Source organism: Salmo salar, chromosome 10 (genome assembly GCF_965601325.2).
Source record: "Salmo salar chromosome 10, fSalSal1, whole genome shotgun sequence".
In the NCBI taxonomy this organism is placed as follows: Eukaryota; Metazoa; Chordata; class Actinopteri; order Salmoniformes; family Salmonidae; genus Salmo; species Salmo salar.
In genome coordinates, this window is record NC_138300.1 from 47,177,800 (window position 1) to 47,198,048 (window position 20,249).

A 20,249-nucleotide genomic window follows, 5' to 3' on the forward strand; every position below is an offset into this window, starting at 1 on the left:
AGAATGTGGAAAAATATCACATTGGCATCCCGTAATCCAAATTATACATTTAAAATTTGACTATTTAACACCAAGGAAACGTTTAATGAAATTGTCCCCAACTCCCAATTGTTCACTGTCCCCTAAAATCAGGTAGGCACATTCCTTCATATGACGTGGGAGTACCCTACAGTTAAATGCTTTGATTAGTTGGCAGGCAGCATTTCTGCAAAAAAAGTTGGCTCCTACTTAGATGGCAATCACCTCTCTCTCCCAATTCGCCAGTGGATAAAGTTACTATTAAAAGTTAGAACCAAATTATCGACAGCGATGAATGGTGCTAGTCAAGGAACAAGTGAGGCCTGGACAAACATATTAGACAAAATATATTTGAAATTAATAAAAATCCCCCCTCCCCCCAAAAAGATGCCAAGTAAACAGAGCAGTAATACATGAAATGTATAAATAAACCATTGTGGTCTGTTAAACTAGCCATGGTGACATTTGACAATCACCTTGTAGATTGGTAAATATCAATTAAGTAACATTTGGAAATGCGCACAAGTGCTTTGCATATGCTGGTGTTTTATTACATGTAGAAGAGAATCTACAAATTATAGCAGGAGGGAATTATTCACATTAAAAAGTAACTTACTCTACTTTCCTGGTTTCAAACCCAAACCATTTATTTTAAATCTATTCACAGCAGGGAAAGGATGAATAGAAAGTCAGTTTTACATGAAAGTTCAAACTTTATTGCTTGTATAGTACTTTATCATTCTAGGTATGCTCTTTCATAGGGCCAGTAAGTCAGACAGTATGGCCACAGACCTTCACTGGAATGAGGTACTGCCATTGAACAGAACTGCACAACTTCAGGAGAAAACCAACTGAGGAAAAAGCCAAGAATAGGGCCTCTATTCAATCTAAAGCTGAAACGTTAGATTCCGCGATATACATTTAAAGGTAATTTCCCCATTGAGCCGACATCCGCAGCATCTACCGTGAATGCAGTCTCCACTAAAGCAGGAACATTGCCTTTAAATTACGCTATAAAGCTGAACTTCTGCGATACGGACTGAATAGAGCCCTAGGGTAGACAATCCCTGAAGCCAAAACAGTCTTCTTCCCCTCTATACATATCAAATCTGAGACTAACAGCTATGCAATGTTGTACTAGCATTTTGTAAAGTGATTGTCTATCTTATTGGCTAGGTATTTAAATCACTGCTTTCATTCACTTATAAAACCTTGTACAAAATTATAGCAACCAAGAGAAGTCATTTATTTTTCTTCACGTGCAAAAGTTCTTCCACCAAGAACCAGACCAAGATGGCCAGTTTATCTGAATCTAACTGAACTTAAACATTATGGACAAAACTAGTCCTCTTATTTCTGACAGACCAACAGTATGAACATTAATCAACAGACATTTCTCTCCTGCACAGAAGGCATGAAGCCGGAACAGGATAAAGATGTACAAGAATAAAAATGTGCTCTTTATAAAAAAATAATCTGAAACCCCAAAAAAATAGTGTCAGGGAGAAACATTGTACTTTCCATTCAGACCACTTCCAACAAGAGGGCAGGAAAATCAAAGGACAGGTTGCTTGATGTCATAAGTGCCAAGGTGCATTTTTGTTATATTCCCAGCACACAAAAAAAAAGAAACTGAATATTAAACATTTTATGTTTTATAACATTCATTTAATATTAAACAGGTTATAAACAGTGACAGGAGTATCAAACCCAGCAAGCCAACCAGACTGAATCTCAAGTTGACTCGTTCTCAAAACCTCAGATCTTTTCCAATGCTCTCGACACTTCCCTATGACATTTGAGAAAGAGGTAAGGAGAGAGGAATCAAGGAAAATACTTAATTCACCCACAAACATACAGAAGTTTCAGACCCTCCTATAGAACAGAAGATATGGGGTAGATGTGGAGCAGGTTTCTGGAGAACAGGCTCTCAGAAAGTCCTCCTCCTCAAAGAGACGCACCTCAGAGTCGTCAAACAGCATCCACTTCCCTTCATACTGCAGCAGGCTGCTTAGGGCCTGCTCCGTAGCCACCCCAACCCCCTCACACCCAGCCACAGAGGCCTCCTCGCCCCCCTCACCAGGCTCCTTCTTAACCCCTCCACTACCGCTGTGTCCCGGGGCACTGGAGGTCCGTCTGGATGATCTAGTGGCGTGGCTCTCTACCCCAGTACAGGCAGCTTTGTCTGAGTTGGTTGTCTGCTTGTTGCCCCCTAGGTCATAGCTGGACAGGCTCCTCTGACCCCCCAGAAGTCCTACCCCGTCTGAAGCCTTCTTGGAGCCCATCTTACTGGTGTTGGTGGAGTTAGCATTCACAGAACCACTCTGTCCTGCCTTACCACGGAGACTGAAGGACACTTCCCCATCGTCATAATCCAGCACCTCTTCTTTGGGTTCCGGATCCGGCACTTTCCCGCCACACTCCTCTTCTCCCTGCTTCTCATCCCCCTCGGGTAGGCGGACCTTGGTGTCCTTAAGGTCCATCATCCTGATGTAAGTGGTGTAGTGTCCGCTGGAGATGGTGACCCCGCTGTGCATGACCACAGCAAACAGCTGGTAGTGCTGCCCTCCGGTAGCAGTGGCTGAGGGGTGCGTGCACCACTCCTCCAGAGAGAGCTTCAGCGGGGTCTGTAGGGGTGTGTTCACCTTTGAGAGGCCGCCGTACGGGTCCATCCTGAACAACAGAGGGAGACAGTTTACACAAGCCGAAGAACGATGGAGGTCCCTGACTTTCCTGAGATCTGCTTACCATGTGCCATTGTATTAATACGGTATTACATTCATGTGTTGTATCTGATTGTGTGGATATTTATGACAGGCTCTTAGGAAACTGTTACTCTCTCTGAGGACAAAGCATCAATCTAGAGTAAAAGCAAAACCCAGCAGATAAACACTGAAGACTCACTCTAACCCGTTGGCTGAGAAGCACTTGAGATGGATAGTGACGACCTCTGGGGTTTTATCAAACAGGAGACTCCTCTCAGCCTCTGTGTAGTGGTGGCAGGTCTCACAGAAGTACTTGTCCTCCCCTACAATCCTCTCCACTGAGGCAAACTGGGAGATGGCCCACTTCAGAGTCTTCAGCACCGGTTTGGGATCAGGGGAGACTGGGGAGTGGAGAGAGAGGGTTGGGGGGAGGAAGTTGGAATATGAGAGGATAGACATTTGTGAGACGGCGTTGTGCTTTGGCTGATCTTTGACAACTTGTTTGAGTGGTGACTGTTCATGTATGTGCAACAATGTACTAATTTGAGTATTGTACAGTCTTGCGCTGCAGAACTAGCCCATTTATACAAGAACACCGAGTGTGTACACACAACTCTAATTACCCTCTGAGCTGCTGTCTGGGCTGCAGGGTTCTTCCTCCTGCACTGGGACACTGATGTCCTGGAAGTCTTCTCTCCTCTCGGTGTAACACTCACACTCCAGACAGCGCGTCCTCAACACCAGACAGCCCTGGAACAGATGCTCCATCAAGTCCACACCCAGGCACTCTGGACAGGAGAGAGCAGAGTCAGCGTTCAACATAATAATAAACAAAACTATTAGATTGTTTTTTATTTAACTATGCAAGTCAGTTAAGAACAAATTCTTATTTACAATGACGGCCTACACCGGGCAAACCCCAACGACACTGCCAATTGTGCGCCGCCCTATGGGACTCCCAATCACCTCCAGTTGTGATAGTCTAGAATCGAACCAGGGTCTGTAGTGACACCTCTAGCACTGAGATGCTGTACCACTCGGGAGCCCCAAATGGCTAAAGCAAGGGTACAAATCCTATGTGACAGACAGGACATGATCGATGACCAAGTATGTTTCCAACGGCATGATTCTACAAGTATAAACTCACCTTCACTTTTAGCTTTCTCCTCCTCCGGCACTTCCGTTACCTTCTCCTGAGGGTTCTTCCCGTGTTCCCCACCATCATTCTCCTGAGGTTGGCTAGGACCCGCCTCCTCCTGGTCAGGTTTGGCTGTCTCGGTCTTCCCTCCTGTGTGGCAGCTGATCCGTCCCATGCTCATGAACTTAGAGAAGATACTGGGCTGCTTCCCCGAGGGCCTCAGCCAGCTCAATTTGGGCCTCTTCTTCCTCTTAACCTCCGCCTCTTTAGGGGCCACCTCCACCTCTCCTTTCCCCCCCACATCACTTTTCTCCCCCTCTTCTTCACCTTTGTATTTCGGTGCTACAGTGATGCCACCGGTAGACTTCCTCTTGGAGCGGGTGAGGGGTTTGCCATCGTCGGCTACAACAGCAGCAGCATTCTTGGACTTGACGGATTTGGGCTTCTTCTTGGCGTTGCCTGCCTCTGTATCACTCTTCCTCTTACCACTGGTTTGGCCATCATCATCAAGTGATGTTTCTGAAGTTTGGGCCTGCTCCTCTGTTGAAGCCCCGTTGGTGCCCACAGGGGCAGAACTGCCTGGCTTGACCTCTATGACATCGTCCTGGTCACCCTCCTGTTCCTTCCTGATGGTCTCAGAGGCCTCCTGGATGTATCCCAGGATGCACTGCAGCACCTCCTGGGCATCGTGCTGTAGGTAGCCTTCGTACATGGGGTTCAGCTGTCTGTAAACACACAACCATCAGTCAGTCAAATACAATACCAAACATCTTGTTCAAGGACGGTGAAACCCTGATTTGAGGAAGCTTGCTGTAAAGCTAAAATCCTGGTTTCTGTATCATCCCACCACCTATAAACTTCCATAATATTCTGCCTAATGAATGTGACCCAGTATTGCAGGGCCTTGCTGTAGTGCTGTGGGGTCTGACCTGAGTGTGTTTAGTAGTTTGCGTGGAGGTGTGGCCAGCTCCCCGTCACTGTACTTGTCAGGGTTGTGCAGGTAGCTGGACTGGAGCTGCTCTACCGAGGTGATCAGACTGTGGAAACTACCCAGCAGTTCCATGTGCACCGGCACCGCCTCCTCTGGACCCTCCGTCTGCTGAGGGAGAAAGAGGGATTCCTGTTATTATAGTATTCATATGGTCTACGTTCAACAGATTAACATGCTACTTATTATAGGCAGCATTGATGACAGTGTAACTGAAGCATATGTTGACTGAGGTCTTAAGAAATGCATCACTATATTGGAAACATCATCATAGGGAATCTAAAGTCTTGCCGGATAATAATAACCAGACACTGTTTACGAAACGCACCTTTATTGAGATGTGTGCGCTGGTATAAATGTATGCATGATTGTGACTTTAATAATCTGGATTATAATTTGTGCATTGTAATGTTAATTGAGTATCCTGATGTGAATGATTCTCATAGGACTACCCATCATGCAATGGCCAATCTAAAACAGTCATTTGTCTGTTTTAGGTAGTGGTGGGGAGTCTACTCCCATTTCTGGATATCAAGAATCGACTCCTAATATTCAGTATTTTTCAAAGGGGTAAACTAGTTGGCATAGGCTACTTCCGAGAACAAACTCTTGCATCTTTCACAGCAAAGAGAGAGCAGGCTGACGAGAGAGGGCACAGCCAGGCAGGCATGTCGGCCTCGAAGCAGACCTTCATAACCCTGCAGGCATAGGCTATTACAATGCTGTATCTAGGCAATTTTTGGGCTTGCAATGTCTTGCGCAACTTCACTAAAGTAGGCGCTATCAATGAGTAGGATGAGCTATTCTACACGCAACAGACTGAAGACCAAACACACACTTTTTTCAAAACAAAGAAAGCAGGCGAGCCAGTGAGGGACAGGATCGAGACTGTTGGAACCGTGCGCATAGGCTTGGTAATCTTGGTAATCTGTATCTCGCAATGTCTTGTAAAGTCATCAAAAGTATGTATGTACGGTTATCAATGAGTATGGCTAAGCTTTTCTTCAAAGTGCCAGTGAATTGTAGTTGAACATCGTCAAATGCATCAGTTTAATTATCCTTAAATGTGCAATAAAAATTGTCTATAGTTTATATAATGAAAGCCTGTTTGGCTGTTGATGTCATCGGTCAGGGCTCTCCCAACCCTGTTCCTGGAGAGCTACCTTCCTGAAGGTTTTTCACTCCAACCCCAGTTGTAATTAACCAGATTCATCTTAACATCCAGCTAATTATTGAATCAGATGTGCTAGATTAGGGTTAGTCTGAAAACCTACAAGATGGTAGCTCTCCACAAACAGGTTCGGAGAGCCCTGTCCTTGGCAATAGATTACAAAGCAGGGCATCCCTGCTAAACTTTGTGGAAAGGGCAAGTTCACGATCTCATCCATAAAAGGCATCTCAAGTGCAAATACAAGACAAGATTCTCTGGTCTGATGAAACCAAGATTGAACTCTTTGGCCTGAATGCCAAGCGTCATGTCTTGTTGGAAACCTGGCACCATCCCTACGGTGAAGCATAGTGGTGGCAGCATCCTGCTGTGGGGATGTTTCTCAGCAGCAGTGACTGGGAGACTAATCAGGATCGAGGGAAAGATGAACAGAGCAAAGTACAGAGATCCTTGATGAAAACTCAGGACCTCAGACTGGGGCGAAGGTTCACCTTCCAACAGGACAACAACCCTAAGCACACAGCCAAGACAATGAAGGAGTGGCTTTGGGACAAGTCTCTGAATGTCCTTGAGTGGCGCAGCCAGAGACCGAACTTCAACAAACATCTCTGGAGAGACCTGAAAATAGCTGTGCAGCAACTCTCCCCATCCAACCTGACAGAGCTTGAGGATCTGCAGAGAAGAATCTGAGAAACTCTGCTAATACAGGTGTGCCAAGCTTGTAGCATCATACCCAAGAAGACTCAAGGTTGTAATTGCTGTCAAAAGTGCTTCAAAAGTACTGAGTAAAGGGTCTGAATACTTACCTAAATGTGATCTCAGTTCTTTATTTTGAATACATTTGCAAAAATGTCTAAAAACCTGTTTTTGGTTTGTCATTATGGGGTAGTGTGTAGATTGAGGGGAAAACAATTTAATTTTAGAATATGGCTGTAACATAACAAAATGTGTAAACAGTCAAGGGGTCTGAATACTTACCGAATGCATTGTGTGTACGTATATTTACAGTACCAGTCAAATGTTTGGACACAGCTACTCATTCAAGGGTTTTTCTTATGTTCTACATTGTAGAATAATAGTGAAGACATCAAAACAATGAAATAACACATGGACTCATGTAGTAACCAAAAAAAATTGTTAAATCAAAATATATTTTATATTCAAAGTAGCCACCCTTTGCCTTGACGACAGCTTTGCACACTCTTGGCATTCTCTCAACCAGCTTCACCCTGAATGCTTTTCCAATACTCTTGAAGGAGTTCCCACATATGCTTAGCACTTGTTGGCTGCTTTTCCTTCACTCTGCCATCCAGCTAATCCAAAAACATCTCAATTGGGTTGAGGTTGGGTGATTGTGGAGGCCAGTTCATCTGATGCAACACTCCACCATTCTCCTTCTTGGTAAAAAAGCCCTTACGCAGCCTGGAAGTGTGTTGGGTCATTGTTCTGTTGAAAAACAAATGATAGTCCCACTAAGCCCAAAACAGATGGGATGGCGTATCGCTGCAGAATTTTGTGGTAGCCATACTGGTTATGTGCCTTGAATTCTAAATAAATCATAGACAGTGTCACCAGCAAAGCACCCCCACACCACCTCCTCCATGCTTTGCGGTGGGAACCACACATGCAGAGATCATCCGTTCACCTAGTCTGCGTCTCACAAAGACACCGAGGTTGGAACCAAAAATCACGTTTGGACTCAACAGACCAAAGGACAGATTTCCACCGTTCTAATGTCCATTGCTCGTGTTTCTTGGCCCAAGCAAGACTCTTCTTATTATTGGGGTCCTTTAGTAGTGGTTTCTTTGCAGAAATTCAACCATGAAGGCCTGATTCACACAGTCTCATCTGAACAGTTGATGTTGAGATGTGTCTGTTACTTCAACTCTGAAGCATTTATTTGGGCTGCAATTTCTGAGGCTGGTAATTCTAATGAACTTATCCTCTGCAGCAGAGGTAACTCTGGGTCTTCCTTTCCTGTGGCGGTCCTCATGAGAGCCAGTTTCATCATAGTGCTTGATGGTTTTTGCGACTGCACTTAAAAGAAACTTTCAAAGTTCTTGAAATGTTCAGATTAAGACATGAAGGTCAGTCAAAGTAATGATGGGCTGTCGTTTCTCTTTGCTTATTTGAGCTGTTTTTGCCATAATATGGACTTTGTCTTTCACCAAATAGGGCTGTCTTCTGTATACCACTCCTACCTTGTCAGAACACAACTGATTGGCTCAAACACATTAAGAAGGAAAGAAATTGCACAGATTAACAAGGCACACCTGTTAATTGAAATGTATTCCAGGTAACTACCTCACAAAACTGGTTGAGAGAATGCCAAGTGTGCAAAGCTGTCATCAAGGCAAAGAGTGGCTACTTTTTCCAGATGTATCCCAGTTTCAACTGTACTGGGTAGATTTCAGGCAGCGTGTATGGCGTTGTGTGGGCGAGCAGTTTGGGGCACTGTTCACAACGTTAACATCAGCATAGTGGCGGTGGGCTTATGGTATAGGCAGGCATAAGCTAAGGAGACCGAACACAATTGCATTTTATCGATGGTAATCTGAACACACAGAGAAACTGTGACGAGATCCAGAGGCCCATTGTTGTGCCATTTGTCCCCCGCCATCACCTCGTGACAGCATGACAATACGGGGCCCCATGTCGCAAGGATCTGTACAATTCCTGGAAGCTGAAAATGTCCCAGCTCTTTCATGGCCTGCATACTCAGACATGTCACCCATCGAACATGCGATGCTCTACAGCGTGTACAATGGCAACAGCCATTGAAGAGGAGTGGGACAACATTCGACAATCAAAAGCCTGATGAACTCTATGCGAAGGAGAAGTGTCACGCTGCATGAGATAAATGGTGGTCACCAGATACTTACTGGCTTTCTGATTCACGCCCTTACCTTTTTTTAAGTTACAGTACCTGTGACCAACATATGCATATCTGTATTCCCAGTCATGTGAAATCCATAGATTAGGGCCGTTGAAATTGTTGCATGTTGCGTTTATTCTTGGTCAGTTTAAGTAAGTGGCTGAATTAATAAGGTGACAGGGTATCATATTCTGTTAGCTTTTTGCCATGTTTGAGAAGTCAAAGCCCTTTGGATGAGTTATGTACAGCTGCCACTGCTCCACTTTATATGCAAAAGTATGTGGACACCCCTTCAATTTAGTGGATTTGGCCATTTCAGCCACACCCATTGCTGACAGGTGTACAAAATCGAACACACAGCCATGCAATCTCCATAGACAAACATTGGCAGTAGAATGAGCTTACTGAAGAACTGTGGTACAATCATAGGGTGCCACCTTTCCAACAAGTCAGTTTGTCAAATTTCTGCCCCGCTAGAGTTTCCACAGGTCAACTTTAAGTACTGTTATTGTGAAGTGGAAATGTCTTGTAACAACGGCTCAGCCATGAAGTGGTAGACCACACAAGCTCACAGAACGGGACAGCCGAGTGCTGAGGCGCATAGCGTGTACAAATTGTCCTCGGTTGCAACACTCACTACAGTTTTAAACTGCCCCTGGAAGCAACGTCAGCGCAATAACTGTTTGTCGGGAGCTCCATGAAATGGGTTTCCATGGCCGAGCAGCCGCACACAAGCTTAAAATCACCATGCGCAATGCCAAGTGTCGACTGGAGTGGTGTAAAGCTCGGCGCCATTGGACTCTGGAGCAGTGGAAACGTGTTCTCTGGAGTGATGAATCATCCTTCATCATCTGGCAGTCTGAGGAACGTATCTCGGTTTGGCGGATGCCAGGAGAATGCTACCTGCCCCAATACATAGTGCCAACTGTCAAATTTGGTAGAGGAGGAATAATGGTCTGGGGCTGTTAAGTCCCCGCAGCAATGTACCAACATCAAGTGCAAAGCCTTCCCAGAAGAGTGGAGGCTGTTATAGCAGCAAAAGGGGGGACCAACGCCATATTAATGCCCAAGACTTTGGAATGAGATGTTCAACAAGCAGGTGTCCACATACTTTTGGCCATGTAGTGTATCTGGACTTCCTTGCGTTTTTCTCTCCTCTCTGTTCTCGGCCCGTCTGCTCCTTCCCCCTCTTCTCCGAGCAGAGCAGGCAGGCACGTTGCCCTAGCGACTCAACACAGACAGTGTACACATGCTGCTCCAGAGCTAGTACTATCCTTCCTTCAAACAAGCAAGCGTCAAAACTTTGTTCATTTGCACTGTCTCGTTCACATTTGCTTGTAAATGTACAAACTCACCAAAAATGTATAACTTTGAGCTGGATTGGCTATTTTTGCAATTTGTTTATTTTCATTTTGCCCCCCCTTAGCATATTTAGCTAGCTGCCTCCATGGAAATACGCTGTTACTTGTGCTAATTTTATAATAATTCTGGTAATAGATGCCCAATGGGCATTTTTGCAGGTTTTTTTGGCACCCCCTTGTGTATTAAGCCGGTAACACAGTAAATCCTGGGATGAGAGAAGGCCTGTATGAACATCTAGATACTGCCCAACTGTAGTATCAGTGGTCTATTATTGTCTAGACACGACATTGAAATGTCTTCATGCCTAGAATCAAAACCTCCTAGCTTCTATCATAAGAGTCAATTAAATTGAAAAAAAAAAAAGAATCCTGTGTGAATCCTCTGGAATAACGCACATGCTTGGATAATAATTACATAACCAACGTCTAGTAATACCTGTCCGAATAGGGCTATAACATGGCAAAAAAAACAGGCTTATCAACGTAGAGTGCACTGCATCATCCCATGGGATCCGTCAAGCCTCCTGCACACTGCAGAAATATCACTGAAATATTTGAGTTCCTACACATCACCATTATTCAAACAAAATAGGCCTTTTATAGGCTAAGTTGATGAGCAAATGGGCAGCATCATGGTCATGTCGGTCTTCTAAAACACGTGTTCCTAGTAGGACTGCAATAATGACATGGTGTATGTACACGTGTCCGTTTCAGCGTGTAGACTCCAAATCCTGGAGTCGCGCACCATTAGTTTTAGGGAGACAGACAAGGAACAGACCAACATGCTGCAAGATTTGAGGCATGATTGAAGTTTGTTTTCTTTTGAACAAGCCAATACAATTCAGTTTGTACTTTGTTGCTCTTTGGCCAGTTTGTTATTTCTGTAAATTCCTCACTTTTAATAAAAGCCTCACCCTGGGCAAGTAAAGTAAAGAACTGCTGTCTCCTCCTCACTGTTAAAATCCAACTGCATGGTCAACCTCACATTGTTGTACATAGCTAACATACCTCATCACTATTAGCAGCCTCTTCCTTTTGCTTGTCCCTTGTTTTGGACAAACTGTAGAGGTTCTTGATGCCATCTCTGAGCCCAGGACAGTAGTACAATACCTGGGTTGGTGATAAAGAAAAGTTTAATTTCTAAACCATTTAGTATGATAATAATTTGCTTACCTAGACAGTTATCAAATGTTGATGGCATGATGCAGCTGTTGAGAATGAGATACCACACCTGTAGAATGCTGTTCAGGTAACAGGTGTTTCCCAGGTTATTGAGCCCAACAAAGGGCACCAGCGTCTCCTCTCCCTTGTCACTGGGGCAGATGGGAGAGGTTGGACACGGGGCAGGTCCAGGCAGTGGGATTGGCACAACCTGGTCACAGCTAGAAAATAATGGATACACATGAAAGGTTCTCAAAACCATATTCCTAAGTACATCTGAGGCAAAATGTAAAATAGTTGCCAATGTCAGTGTGTTGTGAAATCTGTGAATGTATTGTAATGTTTTAAAATTGTACAAATTGCCTTAATTTTGCTGGACCCCAGGAAGGCTAATGGGGATCCATAATAAATACAGTACTTTAAATTGAGTGGGCGGGCAAACAAGACCCTACCTCAGAGGGGATTTACACAAAACGAACAATCGGATAGCTTCGCCCTCATGTGGGTGCTAGCAAGCAGGCTAGGTATCAACAGCCAATCCAGTATTGTCTGGAAGCTTTAGTGAGCTTTGATTGGTCAATAGCGTTGCATTAGAGTATTTGCATTCATATCAGTTTACCCCAACTTCGGTCTCACATTTAACGTACCCCAATTTAACTTACCTCAGTAAAAACTGTCACTCACCTTGTAGGCTCCTCAGGTTCAACTCTGACTGGTTTTGGTTCCTCTACTTGAGGTTCGGAGAAGTCCAAGGCTCGCTTCGTCTCCTTCTTCTGGAAAAACTTCAGAGAGAGTTTGCTCTTTTTGATGGGGCTCCCAAGAGCCGCGGCATCGCCCTGTAGGCCGGGCATCTTCGACCGTATTTAGTAATTGATGATACAGCCAACACAACAGCGCTCCACACTGGCAACAGAGCGAAAGTGAGACTGGGTGAATTTCGCAAGTTTATACTCCCTCTCAGATAGTTAGCGAGCAAAAAGACACGTGAATTACGCTGATACTAACTTGTTTGTTGACTAGATAGACTACAGGACTAGTGGCATCTGCATTCAGTTCATCTAGCTAACTAACGTTAGTTAGCTTACTGATAGCACCAGATGCCATCTGAGATGGCTGATAAATGGGTTGCCTAGCAGGCTAACTTTAAGATAACCAAAAGGCAACAGCTGAGCTGGTTGTCAATAACGTCAAGCTAGCGAAGTAGCTATTTACCAACACATGCCGTTTACAAAATGTGGTAATATGTTATTTCTAAGTTATAATTATCTAACTAACTACCATCCTGTTAGTGTGCCAGCTAGCTAGCCATCTTGCTAAGTACGCAGTGAGTGAGGGGGAAAAGCAACAACACCGGGCGGTTTCAGTTGCTAGCAAAGCCAGTGATAACCAAAATATATCCAACCACTTTAGTTTACTCACCTTACTGAGTCATGTTATACTTTATTTTCGATTTCTGCGATAGCTTATTCAATTTCATAGTATATTTGTATAACCATTTGATAAACCACGCAATGTGCGCAGGACTTGGCGCTTTTTCCAACCGCAAGACCCCAGCGGCACCCCCGCCTGCACGAGATCATTAACATCAATTATAATAATAAAAAAATACAATCATGTTAGAAAAACTGTCATTATTAATTAACAAAAACTACCATCGCTGATTTAAATTTTAGAAAGTGAAAACGAAGTAATGCAACAGGCATTTCTTGAGACATGTCACCGTGGGAGAAACGCGGTCTTGACTAGAAGGGATCCAGCATTTGTCAAAAGTTGTTTTTTTGTGTGCATTTTAGCTAACCCTAACCCTTTTTGTAATCTTAACCAACATATTATAACCTGCTACATTAGTTATCCTAACCTGCTACGAAGAGTCAAATCTGACGTTAATTTGACAAAAGCTGGATCTTTTCTAGCCAAGACGGTGAAACGTCACCGTAGAGCAGCCATCTTTAGAGGGACAACCAATGTATTTGTTTTTTGTATCATGCATGAACATTGTCTCGCTTTGTTGGTCTGAAAACAGTTGCTACATCAAAAATGTATACACCATAATTACATTATTTCCCCCTAAATATATCAATATAATTAAAAGATTGGAGAGTGATAATCAGTGATCTCTGATCGATGGTGATGATTCCAGGTCGAGATACACTCCAGTACAAGATTTTAGCCAGCAGAGGGAAACCTTGGACATGAATATATCATTAATATCGTGCGCTTCCCTGAGAAATAGCCGTGCATCTCGAAATTTTGGAGCATATTTACCTTGTACCTTCCTTATGCAAATGCAATAATTAACGGTAAGACATCTATCATATTTGTTTTGTTGCAGTGGTTTTCATGTAATGGAAAATATCTGAAATGTATTCGCTATGCTTTATATGGGCTATAGGGAATATTCTCTATCATTTGATGTAACGGTGTAACCTATATCCCATCCGTAGGGGAGATCCGTATGCTATTGCATCTATTTAATAATCCGTGACTAACGTTATGTTTTTCTTTTCTATCTTGCACATGTATGTATCCCAATGAAGATCCATGCGTTCAGTTGACTTATAGCCGATTATAAGGTTATTATTAGCGAGCGCCAAAATAAATGACAGGTGTATATTCTGGCACCCTACTACAGATATCGAGGCCATTAGCACAAAACGGCTTGCGGATACTACCGAGTCACTGTATTTGTTAATACAGAGCGGGTTAATGCATGCAGGGCATTGAGCTGCTGCTGCGGTTCCTTGCCTGGTCAGCAGCCCGACGTCTCGATGGAGCTGAGCTTGGAGAATACATTCTGGTCGATGCTCCATAGCATACCAGGGCTACTGCGGCCCCAAGCTCTGGTACGGAACCCTGAGAGATGAAATTATTGCTGCGTTGATTTACCCAGTATGTAGTCTAGGTTACTGTAGCATACATAACATTACTGCATATGTTAAATCAAATATAAAGGCATTAAGGCTATCAAGCAGATAGCACATGATGTCCCATGTTTTGTCATCACACGATTGTGCAATAAATGTACCTCGATATGACAGTATTTAATCTAATGCATGATGTTGTATACTAAATATAATTATTCTATTTATTCTATGGTTGTAGAGCTAGTCTGATAGTGGGATAGGTATGCTATTGAAGGAGGTAGCCTGCCTGCCTGCCTGCCTGCCTGGCCTGCTGATTCCAGGTCAGGTCTATGGGTGGTATAGCAGCTAGAGTGGGATCATTAGGGGAAATGCATGGAGAGAGAGACAGGGATAGAGGGAGAGGGTAGTGCACTCCAAGAATGACAAGTATGTCCTGGAGCCGCAGAAATGAAGCCCCCAGTGCTGTTTTTTGTAATTACAGTGGGGCTTAGCATTACATCCCCCCTCCCCAGTCAAACACACACACACACACACACACACATGCTACAGTGAGTGCGTAGTCATACCATCACAGACATTGGGCTACATGTTCAAACTGTCCTGCTTAGAAATCCCCCTTATTATGTTGCTTTTTAAATCTCCCTTGTTGTTTTGCTTTTTAAATCTCCCTTGTTGTTTTGCTTTTTAAATCTCCCTTTGTTGTTTTGCTTTTTAAATCTCCCTTGTTGTTTTGCTTTTTAAATCTCCCTTGTTGTTTTGCTTTTTCATCAGTGGGTTTATTTTCCTCTCAGTCTTAAAGCAGCCACGCCACATTGTCTCTCTTCAGTCCAGCTGCCTGCCCACTGTGTGTGTGTGTGTGTGTGTGTGTGTGTGTGTGTGTGTGTGTGTGTGTGTGATCTGACCCCCAGCACTCTCATTGGACCAGTGCTGAGGAAAGTGGGTGTGTCCCCACCAGCTAGTCCGGCCCCCTCTGCACAGCGGTGCTGGTGTTGTAAAGTACTTTACCGTCCCATATGTTCAGTCCTCTACACTCAACTCAATTGTTCCTGTTCCTCTGCTCCAGATGCTGAGTGTGAGCGAGACATAGACACAGACATACACACACACACACACACACACACACACAGAGGACACTGACAGAGGACTGAGGCAGGAAACTGAACTTCCATCAACACCTCTGAAGAAGACTAAGAAAATAAGAGCCTTTTTTAGAGGTGAGAAGATGACAGAGATTCTGCTCTTTCTTCCCTCATTTCCTTCTCTCATTTCCTTCCCTCATTTCCTTCTCTCAACTCTTTTCTTATCTGTGTGTTTTCTCATGTGGGATTCTCTGTCATTCCTTCAGTCTTCTTTTCTCCTCTGGTTTGTTACTATCTCCAGTCCCCCCACTCTCCTTTCTTCCTGTCCTCCGATATCATGTTTTATTCTCTCCTCTGTTCCTTGGGGGTTTTCAGACTTTCAGAATGTGGTAATAGGATGCTACACACACACACACACACACACACACACACACACACACACACACACACACACACACACACACACACACACACACACACACACACACACACACACACACACACACACACACAGAGCGAGAGAGAGTACACACTCAGTGTAACCACTATGGTCTGTCTTCATGGGTCTATTAGAGCTCTTGACTGTCGCTGTATTCCATATTCTATCCCAATGGGCGGTTGACCGTGCCATGTTTTAGTTTAGAGCTCTGTTGGGCTGGCTAATGTCTTACAGCTGGGGGTTCACTCAGCCAACCAGGCTCATACAGCCAGGACAAGCATACAGGGGAATGGCGATGGATAGGGAGAAAGATGGAGAGAGAGAAAAAGAGAGACAGAAATTGATATCGAGAGAGAGAGAGCATTGCACTAGGCTGGGCTTTAACTTGAGTGCATATTCGCTTGGCTGCTCTTTTACGGCCTGCATGTATGCACACAGCATTGCTCCTGACTCCTGCCTGGTTATTGAGTCTGTGAGTTGAGTGCATCGTCCATTGTTGGCTTCTCAGAGAGGGAACATTAAAGGCAAGGCGTTTACTTTTATCTGATCTCTGGGCTACCTTTCTGCCGAGCTGCCTCTACTCTATGGAGCCTGCCTGGAGCAGGGGGGCTGGCAGAGTGGAGCAGGGGATGGCAGAGAGTCTGCCTCTTTGGAGAGCCAGTGTGTGTACTGTTGTTCTTTCTGTATATGTGGCTATTTTGGTCCTTGTGTGCAGTGTTTGTGTGTTTGTGTCTGTAGATCTGTTCATGTTTGTGCTGTTGATTTGGTTCATGTGTATACATAATGTGTGTGTGTGTGGTCTTTATTCTGGTTTAGCTCTGTGTTTATGTGTTAGTGGGTTTTTCTTTGAGTTCACCAACAGGAGAGCTCAGTTAGTAGAACTCACTGCTCTTAGTTACCTCCCCTCCCCAGGTAATGATAATGAGTGTGTTGTGTTGTTTGATTCTGCACAACATCACACAGCTGCTACCCACCGTTGGCCAGTGCCCTAGTCATTGTGTATGTGTGTTAGGGTGATTCCCTTTGAGGTAGAGAGTCATCTGAACTGAAGCTGAGCCACAGAGCTGGAGACTGTAAATAGGTTCATTTTTTACTGTACATGCAGGTTGAACACTTAAACACTACTGTGTGTGGGGGGTACAACCTGTTGGGAGTATGGACTTAGAAGTAGGGCTGGGCGGTATACCATATTTTACAATATACCGGTATTGATGCATGGGCCAGTTTAGGTTTTTACTTTACCTTCTATAACGTTATTTAAATGTTTGTTTTGTTAAATGTGACATGCAGTGTGTAACATCCATTTTTATAGTTTACACCGCTACTTGAGTCATTTCTCTGTGCTCTCTCTCTCTCCATGCTGCTTTCCACGCCGACCTAGTCCCCCCCCTGTCACTCAAGGAGAGCATTTGTTGTTGCTTGACCACGAGACACTTGTGTTCAGTCTGCATGGTCAATGCAGCACATGCAACAATGTTGATGACAATGATGTTGTTTCCACTTTGCTTCTTAACCTAAATCCACAAGCATTCTATAATTAGACCATTAGGTTGTGTTTCTTATCTGCAAACAGCTAGGTTGTCTTTTCTTAGCAATTTGTATTTTCTTGTTAGCTGCTAATGCTAATCACTAGTTAGCTGGCTACCTAGTTAGCTAATACATTTACTGAGTTAGAGCAAACAAATGTAGCTAACTAATACAGCCTAATACCAGTGCTGGTGTAGGCTTAAACCACCATGTTGTTTGTGCAACAGTATCTTCTAAATCAAAGAGGAGTATGCGAAGCACAAATATGTTGGCTACATGAAGAAACATTTAATATAGCCAAAGATTATAGGGTCCACTAGCAAACAATGACCATCACGTTAGTTCCTATCCTGTCACAATAACTCCACCCTGGCATTTTCATTCGTGGTCATGTCAAACAACACTGTATTCAACGTGCCCACTATTATTTGTATTCTAACTATATAATTACAATAAACACCAAAGTGTATGGATCTAAATTGCAAGTCAAATCGCAATTGCAACATTTGATTAAAAATAAGGCCTAGGTTGTTTTGCCCATATCATGGAGCCCTATGTGGCAGTGTGGAAATTATCTCAAATGAGTGCAGGAAATGCAGAAATTGATGGAAAATTATTTTAGGTTGAAGTTGAACTGAACAGTATAAAACAATCACTTAGAATATATGTGTTGCCACTGTAGGGTCACACTCCAGTGGCAAAGTGTAAAATACCGTCAAAAATGTTAAAAATACTGTGATATGATATTTTGGCCATATGGCCCAGCCTATGTAGTAAAGAATGGGTGCTACAGTGTGTGTAGTATATGTGCGCTCCGTTTGCTCTGTATGGTGTGTCCCTATCATCTGAACTTACAGTACCAGTCAAAAGTTTGGAAACACCTTCTCATTCCAGAGTTTTTCTTTATTTTGACTATTTTCTACATTGTAGAATAATAGTGAAAACATAAAAACTATGAAATAACAGATATGGAATCATGTAGTAACCAAAAAAGTGTTAACCTCTCTAGGGTATGTGGGACGAAATCGTCCCACCTACTCAACAGCCAGTGGAATCCCGTGGTGCGATATTCAAATACCTTAGAAATGCTATTACTTCAATTTCTCAAACATATGACTATTTTACACCATTTTAAAGACAAGACTCTCGTTAATCTAACCACACTGTCCGATTTCAAAAAGGCTTTACAACGAAAGAAAAACATTAGATTATGTCAGCAGAGTAACCAGCCAGAAATAATCAGACACCCATTTTTCAAGCTAGCATATAATGTCACATAAACCCAAACCACAGCTAAATGCAGCACTAACCTTTGATGATCTTCATCAGATGACACTCCTAGGACATTATGTTATACAATACATGCATGTTTTGTTCAATCAAGTTCATATTTATATAAAAAAACAGCTTTTTACATTAGCATGTGACGTTCAGAACTAGCATACCCACCGCAAACTTCCGGTGAATTTACTAAATTACTCACGATAAACGTTCACAAAAAACATAACAATTATTTTAAGAATTATAGATACAGAACTCCTTTATGGAATCGCTATGTCCGATTTTAAAATAGCTTTTCGGCAAAAGCACGTTGCAATATTCTGAGTAGATAGCTCGCCATCACGGGCTAGCTATTTTGACACCCACCAAGTTTGGCCCTCACCAAACTCCGATTCACTATAAGAAAAATTGGATTACCTTTGCTGTTCTTCGTCAGAATGCACTCCCAGGACTTCTACTTCAATAACAAATGTTGGTTTGGTTCAAAATAATCCATAGTTATGTTCAAATATCCTCTGTTTTGTTTGTGCGTTCAAGACACTATCCGAAGGGTGACGAAGGGTTACGCGCCCGACGCGTTTCGTGACAAAAAAATCTTAAATATTGTTTAAAATACATTTTTATGCGATTTTTCTCGTAAAAAAGCGATAATATTCCGACCGGGAAACCCTGTTTTCGTTCAAAGACGAAAAAATAAAAACATGGTGTCGGCTCGTGCACGCGCCCCCAGTCTCATTGTTCTCTGATCGACCACTATCCAAATGCGCTACTGTTTTTCAGCCTGGGCCTGCAAAGTCATCATTCCCCGTTCTGCCGCCTTCTGAGAGCCTATGGGAGCCGTAGGAAGTGTCACGTTACAGCAGAGATCCTCAGTTTTCAATTAAGAGAGTGTAGAAGGCCAAGAAATGGTCAGAGAGGGCACTTCCTGTAAGGAATCTTCTCAGGTTTTTGCCTGCCATATGAGTTCTGTTCTACTCACAGACACCATTCAAACAGTTTTAGAAACTTTAGGGTGTTTCTATCCAAATCAAACAATTATATGCATATTCTAGTTTCTGGGCAGTAGTAATAACCAGATTAAATCGGGTACGTTTTTTATCCGGCCGTGCAAATACTGCCCCCTACCCTAGAGAGGTTAAAGAAATCAAAATATATTTAATATTTTAGATTCTCAAAGTAGCCACCCTTTACCTTGATGACAGCTTTGCACACCCTTTGCGGTTTTGGAGCAGTGGCTTCTTCCTTGCTGAGCGGCCTTTCAGGTTATGTAAATATAGGACTCGTTTTACTGTGGATATAGATACTTTTGTACCTGTTTCCTCCAGCCTCTTCACAAGGTCCTTTGCTGTTGTTCTGGGATTGATTTGCACTTTTCACACCAAAGTATGTTAATCTCTAGGAGACAGAATGCGTCTCCTTCCTGAGCGGTATGACGGCTGCGTGGTCCCATGGTGTTTATACTTGCGTACTATTGTTTGTACAGATGAACGTGGTACCTTCAGGCATTTGGAAATTGCTCACAAGGATGAACCAGACTTGTGGAGGTCTACAATTTTTTTCTGAGGTCTTGGCTGATTTCTTTTGATTTTCCCATGATGTCAAGCAAAGAGGCACTGAGTTTGAAGGTAGGCTTTGAAATACATCC

At 43.4% G+C, this 20,249-nt stretch overlaps 2 protein-coding genes across 5 annotated transcripts in view; one reads left to right on the top strand and one right to left on the bottom strand.

The window, feature by feature from the left end:
- Positions 1-711: 711 nt before the first annotated feature.
- On the bottom strand, positions 712-13,044 carry usp1 (ubiquitin specific peptidase 1). The gene is made up of 9 exons (XM_014123456.3): positions 12,834-13,044; positions 12,099-12,317; positions 11,485-11,635; positions 11,262-11,363; positions 4,791-4,960; positions 3,871-4,586; positions 3,347-3,511; positions 2,923-3,124; positions 712-2,691 (listed from the first exon to the last, which is right to left on the bottom strand). The coding sequence occupies exons 2-9, from the start codon at positions 12,263-12,265 to the stop codon at positions 1,884-1,886; spliced, it is 2,481 nt and encodes an 826-aa protein (XP_013978931.3). The 5' UTR covers positions 12,266-12,317; positions 12,834-13,044; the 3' UTR covers positions 712-1,883.
- Positions 13,045-13,589: 545 nt separating this feature from the next.
- kank4 (KN motif and ankyrin repeat domains 4) overlaps positions 13,590-20,249 on the top strand; it is a 160,162-nt gene continuing 153,502 nt past the window's right edge. For 3 of the 4 annotated variants that reach the window (XM_045687829.2, XM_045687831.2, XM_045687832.2), the window contains exon 1: positions 15,277-15,492. The gene's annotated coding sequence lies outside the window, so the exon portion shown is untranslated. Of the gene's footprint in view, positions 13,715-15,276; positions 15,493-20,249 lie in introns of those variants that run through there. The other variant, XM_045687830.2, reaches the window with a different exon arrangement.